A 14,534-nucleotide genomic window follows, 5' to 3' on the forward strand; every position below is an offset into this window, starting at 1 on the left:
GGAGCAGGATTCCCAATTATAAATTAAAAGTGTGAAGTATTTTAAATAGTTTAACGTTCAACAATTACGATATAGTTTCAACTATTCTTTGTTGTGGAAGCAGAACTTCTGCTTTCCTTTGTCTGTGGGGCCGTATGATGTCATTTGCGAATCTGCATGTGAATAGCAACAGTTTTGTTCATTATTAAATTAACACAACTCAGCAAAGGGAGATTAGAATTCTATAGTTTCAATCATTTAATTAAATAAATGTTTATTACTTTAATTAAGTTAATTAATTTTGAATTAACATTTGGCTCCACATCGATTTATCTGGAGTGGATTGGTGTAACTGTGCTTGATGATATTTTTGTGTGTGTGTTTGAGAACATAGGTCATTTATCACTTTTTCCTGCAGCGCTGAGTTGTAGGCAGTGAGTTTGGTTGGTCTCCCTTCACATGCTGAAAAGAGCTGTAGCAATGAGCCACGACAGCTCCCGGCTGGCTAAGCCCCAAGCTGGATAAAACACACACACATGCACGCACGCACACACACACATGCACAGGATACACCATCCCCTCAGCTAGCTACACTTAGCCCAGCATAGCTAATCCAAGCTTTAACACTGTCCCCCGGGGATCAGACACACACACGTCCTGCCAGAATCAATGCAGATCACATGCACACGTTCAGCTGCTGTGTTCGTATCACAAGGATGAATATCGTCAACGACAACAGTCTCATCTCTGCACGATTCAACTAAAACCTCAGCTTCGTGGTGAGAAAAAGGGAAAACTCACCTGTTTTCAGAGGCGACGACGAGCCTGAAACCTTCTCCTGCCAACTGTACTTCTTCCCGAAGGAGTTGTTGTTTAACGTGTCCTGTGAAGATGCAGAGAGAGAGAGAGAGAGAGAGAGAGGGAGAGAAGAAGAAGGGAGTCGTGGGAAAGAAAAATAGACAGAGTAAAGAAGGAAAAGAGAGGAGAGGGAGGTTCGGTCACTGAGTTCTGGATCCTGACGCTCAATGTACACAACTTTTTGTCTCTCTCTCTCTTTCTGTTAGTTTACACACACACACACAGACACACACACACACACACACACACACAAAGCTTTCATTCATTTGAATGAGCAGGATTCTTTTGTCCGTGCTCCGTGGTGTGCATTTAAAGGGGAACTAGACCTTTTACCCAAGCGACTGGGAAACACAGACACGCACACACACACACACACGCACACAGACACACACACACACACACACACACACACACATAGACATACACAGACACTCTACTTTAAAGTGTCATTTCACTCTAATCACAAGAACTTCTTTCTCCTTAGTTTTGTGTCTCATTTGAAAAATGTTAGTGAACAAAAGTGTCTCACTTTCCTTTGGGTTTTTCTGAAATACAGAAAAATAAAAGAAACTAAAAAACAATGGCTGAAGAGTAAGATTGGTTGAAAACCTTGAATGTGCCTTCACTTGTTAATTCTTCGCCTGGTGGCCGTGATGTAGAAGAGTAAGAGCGACAAGCCCACTCCTGACCACACCCAGTCAGAGGAGGAAGAGACTCGAAACAACCAGGAAAGCAAAGTGTTTCTCTCCAGCCTCGCTCTTCCTCGATCACGCATCATCACATGATCAAAACTTTAACGACTAGAACGTTAAAACAAACCTGGTGAAAACTTTAACTAAACTTTGAAGCAGCTTTAAATAAGTGACACAGACGAGAACAAAGATAAGGTCTGATGTTTGATGTCATAGACTAGGCCCCTGGTCGCCCCCTGGTGGCTGGCTGCACTATGTCATAAACCCTGCTCCATGTTCGCAGATGGGACATGAACCAAACTAAAAAAGTTCACATCAAATTTCTTAAAAAAGTTCGTTATTTGATGCTATAAAAACAGGGGGAAACATTAAACGTGATCGATCGAGACACGTCATCCATCTTTATTTGCTGCCGCAGGTTAAGTTTGATGTTTGAAGTCTCAGAGGCAGAGACACACGTGGTTGAGGGAGATTTTTTAACAGATGGAAGCAGAACTGGAAACTCCGGTGACGATGACGCGTCGACCAAAATAAGATGGTGTCCTCCCCCTCTGTCCACCCACTGCGTGACTCACGCCTCCTATTACAGTCCAGGCGAAGACAGAGCTGTTGCCGTGGTTACGACTGCATCAGCAGGTGGGAGACAGGTTTGTCTCGTAAAAAGAGATTCTCTCTCTCACACACACACACACACACTGAAAGATGGAAGTGAATGTTTAAAACTCCCTTCCATTATTTTTGTATGACTTAAGAGTGTATTGTGTCCCACACACACACACACACACACAAACACACACTTGAACATAAGGAGCGTGCTGCAGCCAGATGAGGGATTAGACTCGGACTCGGATTATGGTGGAAGAATCCTCGCTGAGATAAAAGTCGGTCGAATCATTGAACTTCAAAATCTGTTATTGTCTCTTTAAAAACAGCTGAAAATAAATCAAGCCTGAAACAAATACAGCTTCAGAGTCTGATGACAGTTTTGAAGCGTCAGAGGATTTTTCACCTTGTAAATTCTCTGGCGCTGAATTTGGCTCTTGGCGAATTGTTGCATCTAAAAATAAAGCGTCACCTTGATTCATATTCAGAGTCGCTGCTGTTCAACCAAACGATGCAGAACTAACTCCGCGTTTTGCATCTCCGCTGATCCACTGACCTGGAAACAGAAACCCCAGCCTGTCTTCTCTTTCTGTTCTCTGCAGTTCTCAGTCTGACTTAAACTGTCAAGGTGTCTTCAGCGCTCACTTAATCACAGTTTTCACCGTCAGCTTTGTTCGAGCTCGTAAAGCTGCAGTCTCAGTTGTTGGTGTGCAGGGAAAACAAGTCAGCCATAAATCACTTTGGTAATCAGAATCAGAATCAGATATACTTTATTAATCCCCGTAGGGAAATTCAAATGTCACAGAGCTCCTGATAAAGAGGTGAAAGATTAAAAAGCAGTTATTAGCATTTCAGGATTTGAGGGTAAGAGTGAGACTAAACATCGGTTAACGTGTGAGGCTGAAAGAAGTCACTTTGCTTAGGTAAGAAATCTGTGGAGGACGAGTGAATCGACCGATTTCTTCATCCACAGTCGCAAGAAATAGACCAGAATGCAATGCAACCACAGAAGTGAATTCAGCTCAACAACTCACTGGTTGTGTCCGTCCCACATTCGTGATATTAAAGAGAAATGACTGAGAAGCCATCTTGTGTCAAGGCCACGTGGAAGTTGACGTTTGTTAGCAGGTGGTTTTAGTGAATCTTGGTGGAAGGTTATAAACGAGCCCAGGACGAACTTCAATGAAGGAAACAGATCCACAGATTTTATACCACAGGAAGATAAGGTGTCAGAGATGAATTAAGATTTGTCGTACTGCAGCTGCTTAAAACTTTTGTTTTATTTGTCGAAGTCTTAAAACTTAACATCAATTTAAACAAAAGTTATTATTCGCCAATTCTTGACTTTCAGCTGAAAATTTGAAATATTGAAATATTGCAGTTGTAACAAACATCAAAACTTAATACAAAATGATCCCAGATCTGCTGCTGGTGGATGTTATGTTAATGAGATTGTGTTGCTGCACGTCTTCAAGATTCAAAGGTCACTTTCAGGAAGATTTCCCTCATTTAACGATGAGATATTTAAAATCAGATTTGTGTGAGTCTGTGTGTGAAGAGCGAGCGAGACCCTCTGAGAACAAATGTTTCAAAGCAATTATTTCCTTTATGCTTTCCAGTTCTGACAGTTTACACACACACACACACACAGAGAAGAAAGGCACAGCAGCGTGTACAGTGGGCTCGTTTCCACCTCATAAGCAGAGACACATATAGTGCTGCATGGGTTGATCGTGCTGACAGGGTGCATTGTGGGGGAGTGTGTGTATTGAGTCACTATCCTTATACATTATACTGTATACATTGCAAAGCTTCACCATGCAGGCCCTCACATTTCTGTGGAACCTGGCGCGTATGAAAGAAAACATTTTCTGAAACATTTAATCGAAACCCGAAAAATCATTTCACTGATCGTTGCCTTGAGTTTATAATTTAACACCCTTCAATTACTCCGCAGCTTTAAAGAGCTTTGAGTGCAATGATTTCCTGCAGATATGATAAACCTGCTGCACCCACAACCAAACATCAGACAGACAACAGATTCTCCTCAGGAGCTGATGCTGAGAGGGAAGATCGATCGTTGCCTGCGGAGACGTAACGTCAAAGGAATGTTAATGCAGGGCGTTAATAATTCTTGACTTAATTAACTGGCGGCTCATGTTCGTTGCTCTGCTGGACTTTGATGTAGTTGTAGAAGCCGTATTGATTCTTGAGGGGAATGTCATTCAGTGGTATATCTAGTTTGAACCGTTGACTGTAGATGGACATGTCTCCACGTTGTGCAAAGAGGAAACTAAAACATCACATTTATAGCTGCAACTCTTTTGTGCTTCAGCCACAGAAGTGGTCACGGTGTGGAGCGGTAGTGTCGCGGGTTCATTTAGTCTCAGCCGCCAATCATGACGTTCCGCCCCGTTATTTAAAGCTTCATATAATGAATCTAAACCAAACTTACCAGAAAAATAAACATGTGAAATTCTATGTGATGTAGAAGTCTGGGTTTATGACCTATACTGCAGCCAGCCACCAGGGGGGTTGTAGGTTCAGGTGTCAACCAACTAAATCAGAGATAAAATATCTTGGACTGTTTGTTTCCACTTGCGGACGTCGCTGGTTTTTGAGGCGTGACCCACAATCGTTCTCTAATCTTAAACTTATCGTCGTCACAGGATTAAAATTTAACCTGAACAATAACATTTACCATTTTGTGCCTTAACCCAAACAAACCTTGAAACATAGCGTTGTCACGTAATCAGACGGATTCAATGGATTTATAATATGACTCCAGACAAACAGCGTCATCCTGCTGATCAGAAATCTTCAATGAGAGTTTATACAAAATACTTAAAATCACCCACACACACACACACACACTGTTGCGTCATCATCACCTACAAGCATGAGCATGTGTGTTTGGGTGAGGCTGTGCGTGACAGTGCAGGTATGAGTGTGTCTGTTCTTATGAGGACCCTCACTGACACTGTACCTTCTGCAGCTCAGCGTCAACTTAACCCAGACCTGATTGTGTGAAGCTTAAAAGAAGCTTTCACAACAAAATGAAGACAAAATGTCTTCCATCCAAAACACACACACACACACAAACAAACACACACACACACACACACACACACAGAGTCACAAGCTCGGGCAGCATTGGAACACAGACAGAGACGGGCACCGATCTATCGTGACAACTGAGGCTATTGTTCAGTCCAGTAAACAAATCCTGTCAGAGGAGGAATGGTGATGAAGCCGGTGGTGATGTCACGCAGGTCGTCCATTCACAGCTCTGTTTGTAAATCTCATATTTATTTCTCCACTGAAACGTTCCCTCCGCTCCGACTGGATGTGGATCAATTTCCATCTGCCACAAACTGTGTGTGTGTGTGTATTAGATTAATGCAGGCTTTACCTGTGTGCGTGGCACAATTGGGAAGAGGTTAAGGGTCGTGGGTCTCTTGGGCCGGTAGGTATCCATGGTAACAGGTGCTGCAGGGTCCTTGGTAGCCGGAGGGGGTGCGATGGCAGACGCCTTCAGTGTCTCGGTGTCACCGCGGTAACCGTCAGCACCGTCTATGAGGTCCAAATGCAGCATCTCTGCCTGGAGCTGGCCGACGGCGCCGAGCTCTGCCCTCCCCGACGTGTGATTGGTTCCTCGCCTCACATGGCCCTGCAGGGATTGGAGGAAACACTCCGTCAGTCAAGGCAGTGAGAGAGAGAGAGGGAGAGGGGGAGAGAGAGAGAGAGTGTGGATGTGATGTGGATGAGGAGACTGAGCCGGCCAATTGGAAGCAGCTCTGACTTCAGGCTGTAACACTGTCGCTGCCAACACCGAGCAGCTTAAAGCAGAGACGGAGAGGAGCCTCTCCACAGGACAACATTTACCTACTGACAGTAAACGAGAACGTTAACCTCCTCTGATTGGTTCAGGGTCACAGATCCCTTGATAAGGGTCGCCTTAGTATTTAAGTGTTTGGTGTTTGAACAACGATTAAACACCAAACACAAGATCTGCCGTGGAGGTTTTTTGTTTCTCAGGTTTATAGAAGAAATATTTCAAAGTTGTTGTTTTTTCACAACGTTCCGTGGAGCTGTGTCAGTCCTGTTTGTGTTTACTCCCATTTTACTGATTATTTACAGCCTAAAATATTTATATGCACACTAGAGGCAAATACCTGATCTTCAATACGTGGTTGTTTACGCTCAGAAACACAAGTGGCCTTGTTGACAGATGGGAAACCACGGAGGGAATCCCTGCAGCTGCCACAGGACTCAAGCAGATTTTATCAAGGACAACAGTCAACAAGGTTTTACCAACAGAAAGAAAAATAATATATTGCAAATCCCAATTCTTAAGAATAATAAATACAAAATAATGGATGACAATCTCATAATTATGAGCTTGTATTTGATGAAGCAACATTACTTCCTAGTTATTTCTTGCTGTTAAAAGTTTGTCAGTTTTGTCTGTTAAGATCTGCAACATTTGGATTAAATGTGAAATTTCACACTCCTCTCTCCACGTGATCTTTTTTTCTTTTGGCCCAAAACTTTAAGGCATCAGAGAAGCTGCGCTGAGATTTGTCTGTGAATGTAATTTAACATCGACACTGACAATGAACCCAAGTGACGTGAGCACTGCTGGGAGACGGTAAGTCAGAGGCCAGTGGGCCGGTCCAACAGTCTGCTTTAGTCACCATCACTGCAGCCACACACACTCACGCAGACGCACACACACACACACACACACACACACACACACACACACACACACACACACACTGAGTCAGTTAAGCTTATTACTGTCTTTAGCTCCCTCATTGCTTCACATAAACAAACAGAACACTATCACACAAAAAAACACAAGAGACACAAACATATTCCATGTACACAACACAACACAACAAGAGTTTGCATGCAGATCAAATAACGATGAAGCATAATGCAAAACTGTGACGATGCAGCCGACAGAATCCCCACAGACTCAATTAATTACAGATTTATTTTCACGTTATTATGTCTAGTCTTTAAGTCTTATCTTACCCAGACAATCCCTGATCATGTATCACCCTGTTCTTCCAAATGAGTCAGATAATTGGGGAGAGAATTAGCAGAGAAACTGCAAAACAAAACTCGTGGAGACGTAATAAATCAGCCCAGAATCCCAATCTGCTCGGTTCGAATGAGTCTGTGGGGTTTTATCAGCTCCGAATCCAATCGGCAGTGATGGAGACGTGACACTTGTGTGTGAACACGATAATTCTACCACCTGCGTTCAAAAAAACCTGCGTATTTATTTATACACCTGCTAATTTTGTTTTAATGTGATGTCAAGAAAAATGGCGACAAAGAAAAAAACAATGTGCTCCTTTAAGAGCAGACAGAACAGTCAGACTGTTGTGTAAACACTCAGTCGCCATGGGAACCACGTTCACCACCATCTATTTCAGGGGATAATTACAAAGAGTGAAACAAACTTTGAAATTGAGCCACATGTTCCGATCATTCAAATCAATAATCTCTAGGAATAAAACCGATGCCTCCCTGTTGGCTGTTCATTACACACGACTGTATCATGAAGATAATTGCGTGTGCTTTCTTTGCAAAAGTAGCACAGTGGGTATTAGCATGTGTTTGTGCTGCTGCAGATGGAGCGAGTGAACTCACAGAGTGTGAATGGAATAGAGGTTAATCCGACCCCACCGGCTAAGTGTTTCCTTCCAGCACATTTGTATGCAGCAAGACGCCAATCGCAGATATTCGAAAGTCTCTGTCTAAAGAAAGAAAAGAGGATTGTGTGTGTGTGTGCGTGCGTGCGTGTGTGTGTGTGTGTGCGTGCGTGTGTGTGTGTGTCATATCAGTCCCTTTGTATTGGGGCTAAAATGGAAATTGTGCGTAGCTGCTTTTCTATTCAGTGATCATCGTCCTTGAAAGTCCACATTTTTCAGTTTTATAGCGATAAAAACATCTTGTTGATTTTCAAATGTAGCTTTTTTTTCAACAACGGTTTCAGGCCGTCCGGAAATATCACATGACATATGTTGAATTTAGCAGTTCTCTAAGTCACGACTCTATCATGTGACCGGCACCAGAGAAAATGCCACGGGCAGGGACTCGACGTCCGACACTGTTTGAATGAAAATGTTAAACTTTCTCTGGAAAGTACAGACATAAACGAAAGTCGATAATTGTCAGGATCCAGATTTGATGTGTTTCTGGTGTTTATGGTTCCTGGAGTTTCACAGCTCACTCTTCACAGTGTCAGAGTTTGATTTTACTTTTACAAGAGTTTACAATTAAAACAAACTCCCATTGATGTGGAGGATTTGATCAAATCCATCTGTTTATACATCCATCTGTCCATTCACAAATCCATCCATCCATTTCTCAATGATCCATGCATCCATCCATCCATCGTCCTTTACTTTTAATTTCTCAATGATCCATCCTTCCATCCATGTTCATATCTTAATGATCCGTTCATCAATAATTTATCCGCCCATCTCTCATTCAACTACCCATCCATCATCACCCATAACTCCCTCTGTTTTCTGATGAGCTGTCAGAAGAGGCTCCTCTCACACTTCTTTCCTGCTCCTCATATATTTTCACCTCAGCCACATCATATCTGTTTCTGTGTCTGTGATAAAAAGACAACCGTTCTCCTGCCAACATTTTCTCTTCCAGTCTCTTCTTCCATCGAACTTTACACCTGCTGAAGATCGATACCTGCTGATGCAGCGAGTTACTGGTCTTCCGCCTTTCACACAGTCGGACCTTCACTTTTTTATTTATTTATTTTTTTTAACTTGCGGCTTTAAGAGAGCCCAGCCCTTGTTGCTAGGAGACAGGGGGCTCAGTGTGGATGAGGAGGCTGAGGAGGCTGAGGAGATGCTGCTGTGACGCTCGTCTCTGGACCAATCAGAGCAGCCGGAGAAGGGGAATCACACAGGCAACACGTCAAACACAACAACACAGGGACGAAAAAAGGGCTGAAAGTTTTAAATCGCTCAAAACGTTGTTGTAAAAAATCTGAATACAATTAATACAAATAAACACAATAAGAGAAAAGTATTAACATCTGGCTACAGACATCAGATTCCTTGACATGACTTTATTAGAATATTGAATGATTTAAGGTTTAAACTGCAAAAATCTGAAAGTACACGTTGAATAAAATAAATATGACGAGATGGTATCCTTTTGTATTTAACACGTGAGCGTCAAATTATCATTGACATCATTCTCTTCTCACACAACGTGATGATTATGAAAGGTTCCACGTGTTCTACTGCCTCAAAGTTAATAATAAAACATGTTTACAGCTGTTATGTTAACTTTGAATGAAACAGTGGTGAAGATCGGCACGCTGCCGATGGTACTGATTAATCCCAGGAAACACGGCGCTGGTGTCTCTGTGAAAGATGCATGAATTAGGGGAAACAGCTGAATATCAGTAAACAGCCTGTAAACAGCAGCGAGCAGGTTCCTCTCTGCTGTTACCATGTGGAAGAGATGACGTGAGCAGTATCCATGGGGGAAGTGTGTGTGTGTGTGTGTGTGTGTGTGTGTGTGCATCAACAGTGCATGTATTTTCAGCTCCGACACATGCAGTAGGTGAGAGAAACACTGTTGCCATGGATATAGCCCTCCCTCTCCTCTTTTGAGTGTTTTCTGTGAACCCCTCCTCCCTCTCTCACTCTCCGCTCTCTTTCTCTCTCTCTCTCTCTCTCTCGCTCTGTAACTGAAATCTGCGTGTAGTGTAGCACTGTCGCTAAAGTGCTTTCAATCAATCGTCTTTACCGATAGGAAAGTTTTTAAACAATGTTAACAAAGCCCTGAAGTTTGATGCAGATATAAATCATTTAAAACTAATTTGATATTTTAAGGATTTATGTATTTGGTCCTGATTAGATTAGGTCCTGATAAAATGTCCAAACTGTAATGAAATGCAGGTACTGAACAAATATTTGAGCTGAAATTCCTTTAAGTTTTAAATGTGTACAATCGTGTGTATTCGGAGCGTTTGAGTGAAGTTATATTTTGGACAATAAGTTCAAAGTTTGAATGTATGTTATGAGGTTCAGACAGGTAGCAGTGTAAGGGTTGGGGGGGTTGTCATGCACACCCTGAATGACGTGCTGGTAAAAGAGAGGGCTGGTAAAAACCTGATGGATCTTTAGACGTCCACATTATTATGGATGTGAATTAGATTCATTTCCTCAGGCCTTTTATTTGAACGTGCTCCAGAACCTCTTCAGATTGACCCGACCCATTTTAAACTCTTTCAGTCTCAGGTCTAAATGACGGACATCCTATAAAATTAATTATTATAATAATAATAATAATAACAATAATAATAAAATACATTGCATCAAACAACAAATACAGTCTGCTTTTAATTGATGTTAATTAAATGCAAAGACAATAACAATGTTTTGCTAATGTGAGGTCTAACTTTTCTTTATGTCTCTTTATCTAATGCTTTGGGACAAAGACAGAATAACAAGCCCTGAATGTTCTCTTTGTATGATATGTCTGTGTGTGTGTGTGTGTGTGTGTATGAGAGTGTGTGTGTGTGTGCGTGTTCTAGAGTCACTTAAATGTAATTGCCTGTTCTATCTCACCCCACCCTGACACATGACTTTTCCAACCACCCACACAAAACAAATGGCTGCTAATCTAATCCATTCATCCCCTCACACGCACGCACACACACACACACACACACACACACACACACACACTTCGTGATAATGCACACAGTCATTTCATGTCGCTGAGGATCATTAAATCTCTTTAAGTCCAGAATGAGACATTAATTCTTCATGAGAACAGCCATGAAATTCAATTCAGATGAAAATCAATATCTTTGTCGTGTTTGTGTTTCCACCACAGACATTCAGTTAAATAAGGCTGAGAAAAGCCTGAAAACATATTTATGAGACAAAATCTAAGAATAAACTTCTCGTTGTCAATCACTCAGGTCTGTTTTTGGAAAAGTAAATAAATGTATGCAAAAAAACATGAATGTGTCTAAAACAATTATCTGCTTATTCGTCCTCCTCATTACAATTAGCAAGTTCAATTATGCTTCATTGTTTCCACTACTTGTTGCTCTTTTTCACTCTGAACAACTTTAATATAATTCAGTAAAATTGAAGCCAGTAACATTTAGAACCGCTAATTCAATAGTTCCTGTGAGAAGATACGAGCCCCAGAACAAGAACATTTCAGGACCGACCGAGTAAATGTTGGACCTTAAACATTTCAGGTTAAAGAATATGATTTGACTTCTGCAACCTGCGACAGGCGCCATGAAAGACGTCCTGCACTCATGTCTATCACGAGGGTGAACACAGTCACACCCCCAGCCCTCCCCCCCGTAGAGGGAGACACCACGCCCGTCTGCGGTGTGTGATGCTCCCTCCGTGTGACCGTCCATTATTGATGAGACTAGATCCATTCTGAGGCTCCCCCGGGATGATGAGCTCACTGATGAGGTCACCTCTCTGTGGGTGAACATAGAGTGAGAGGGGCTTCTACAGTAAAGTGTCCAGGGTCCATCACCACTTTCTCCCCCAAATGTCCTGCAGCTGCACCGCCTCCGCATGCATCTTTTAACAGGCCGAGCCTCCATCGAACAATGTGCCGATGTCACATCTTTCAGTTTTGTGTGAACGCATGACATTAGAGGTTTAAAATGAAAAACTCTGTGATGTCATTTGTTGTGGGTTTTCTGGCTTTGTGTTTAAGGCTCGTCCGTCTGCTGCGGATTAGTAATCGCTAACGAAACAAAACACAATCAGGATTGGCATACTGTCAAATCGTCAAGAGCCGGGAAACATGGAGGAAAAACATTATTGAGACCAACCAGCAGAGCCTGCTCTTTCCCTACGAAGCAGAATTCAGTGAAATGTTCTGTAAACTGTCCACATGTACAGAAGCCAAACAAACACGGCTGTGTTGCTCATCCCGAGTAACGAGACTGTAACACATATGGTTTGTTGTAGTTGCTAATCTGCAAATATGAGCCATTTTGGATTGTGCTCTCTGGGAGAGGATGAGGCATTGGTGCAAGCACGCGCACGTACACGCACACACACACACAGTATATGTGAGCACACACACCTCCAGCAGAGAGCTTTCCCGTTCAATAATCTGGGCCATAATTAGCTCCCTGGGTAAAAAGCCAAGAAAACGCAAACAGAGGGGAAAAAAAATGGCTTTTAAACCTAAAAATATCTCAGGAACTACGTAGCATTGCAGCAAATTTCCCATCTTTCATTATCAGAGTCACTGAAACAAACAAATACGAGTCATGGTGGAAGGAAATCTCTCACCTGCTCGTATAAGTGACAGAAAGGAGCCCCAGGACCCTCCTGTTGCCTTGGTTACGGGAGAAAAGATGAATGAAGGAGGAGGTGATGATGGTTTTAGTGGAGACGGAGCCAGAGAGATCTGACAGAATGACAAATTTACCTCTGGCTCATTTTCTCCCCCTGTGCCTCCCCACATCTCTCGCTCTCTCGCTCTCTCTCTCTCTCTCTCTCACCGCTGCAATTCCACATTCGCTCCAGTTTCCAGATAAATAACGACCCGCTTGTTTCTGAGGCAACAACACTTCAGAGGACCAGAGTGTAGATGGTGCTCAACACAGACACAAACAAAAAATAAATACAACTCTCCATTCCAGCAAAAAGTTTCTGAAGGTTCTGAAGAAGAAAAAACGCCTCAGAGAAAATTATCACCCAGAATGCAGCAGGGCAATCATATGCAATCTAGGTATTTATAGAGCGTCTGTCGGGCCTCTCTGCCTCTGGCCTCGGTCCTCTGCTGGCAGGAAGCTGGACGCAGCAGCTGCTCGGGACAAAACGCCACCGAGAAGAGAGTCCGGACGTGTACAACACTGAATGACGGCAGCACGTCCGACAAGATCTGACTCAGTGAGCATGTGAATTAAGAATGGAGGCCATGTTTCAATGCAGGGCCTCAGTTACAGTTATTTATAAATAACTTTCAAGCACAATCAGCTTCGTTTTCTCCTTTTCTCTCTTTCATCCACTTTAATGTGTCAAATACTTGGCGTCCAATATTATTTTTGTTATATTTCATTTATGCATAAAGACATAAATACGCATCTCCACTTCCTCACACATACATCCGTGTGAGACAGAAACCATCTTTAAGAAAAAGGTATTTGACACATGTTGACTTTTTGATTTGGTCCATTTCCCATCAGCGACCTGGAGGAGGAGGGGTTTATGACCTGACCTAAAGGGACCCACCAGGGGGCGATCAAAACAATTTGGCTTTACTCTTGGGATGATCTATTTTTTTTATACAGTCTTTTCCAGTAAGACCAGGGAGGGATGACCCCTAAGACAACAGCTCTCAGTAAGTAATACAAAGGGCAGCTCACCTTTATGTCCGGGCCGTTGCAGTTGAGGCTCAGCCCGCACTCGTCTGTGATCTCTGTAATCTCCGACAGGTCGTCATCCTCAAACTCATCCAGGCTGATGTCATGGGTCAACCTGGTTGAAGGGTGGGATTAGGGTGATAAGAGAAAGAAGAGGGTGAAGGAAAAGAAAAAAAAAAAAATTACGTTATAATCCTTCAGCACTCATCCGCAGCCTCGGAACATCTCAAAATCTCTTGTTGACCGAATTTAACCGGGTGAAAACTCTGAGCCAAAATCCTATGACACATGAATGTGGGTCACAAGCTCTGGTCACAAATGTCAACATGGAAAAGTCTATTTCATATGATATAGTTTAAAATACAAACACAGCTTTTAATTAATGATGTATCTTTGATTTCTAGTCATTTGCCTTTTTTGTTTCCTTTTTATCCAAGTTTCTATCACCAAAACTCTTATTTTGGTGCATTTCCTTTATATCAGCTACTTCTTAAAAAAGAATTTCAAGTTTCCCTTCAGCTGCACACAGAGAATCACAAAACCAGCCACTGGCAGCACATTCTCATCACAAGCAGACGCCATTGTTACACCCCTGGTCAGTGAAAACAGCAGACACCGGACGAGGGGGTGGGTACGTGGTGGGGTGCAGACTGTTCATGTGGCTGCTGGTTAAGCTTTAGCAGCGCGGACAAAGCTGCACACCCACAGTGATGAGGAGACTGAATCATAGCGATAGTGGAGTGGAAGGGAAACGCGTGATCGCAGACGACAGCTCAGTCTGAGGGTTTATTGTAGCTGAAATCACATCAGAGCAGACTGAACTGATCCCGACTAAAACTTAAAGTTTCAGGAGTTGCTTGACCAAAGAGCCACAGTTTTAAAATAATCTTCTAAATCCTGTGAGGGGAAAGTAATTCTATAGGTTCACAATAGAATGTGTGGTCAGCAACCTTCATAGAAATCCAGCCACGTTGTGTAAAACA

General features: G+C 42.6%; 1 protein-coding gene across 5 annotated transcripts in view; it reads right to left on the minus strand.

The window, feature by feature from the left end:
- mapk8ip1b (mitogen-activated protein kinase 8 interacting protein 1b) overlaps positions 1-14,534 on the minus strand; it is a 35,176-nt gene that overhangs the window by 9,033 nt on the left and 11,609 nt on the right. For 4 of the 5 annotated variants that reach the window (XM_069526802.1, XM_069526792.1, XM_069526810.1 and 1 more), the window contains exons 2-4: positions 13,555-13,666; positions 5,545-5,802; positions 781-862 (exon numbers count right to left, since the gene is read on the minus strand). In XM_069526802.1, coding sequence (XP_069382903.1) covers positions 781-862; positions 5,545-5,802; positions 13,555-13,666 — 452 coding nt within the window. Of the gene's footprint in view, positions 1-780; positions 863-5,544; positions 5,803-13,554; positions 13,667-14,534 lie in introns of those variants that run through there. The other variant, XM_069526820.1, reaches the window with a different exon arrangement.

This window comes from Paralichthys olivaceus, chromosome 1 (assembly GCF_024713975.1).
Source record: "Paralichthys olivaceus isolate ysfri-2021 chromosome 1, ASM2471397v2, whole genome shotgun sequence".
NCBI lineage: Eukaryota > Metazoa > Chordata > Actinopteri > Pleuronectiformes > Paralichthyidae > Paralichthys > Paralichthys olivaceus.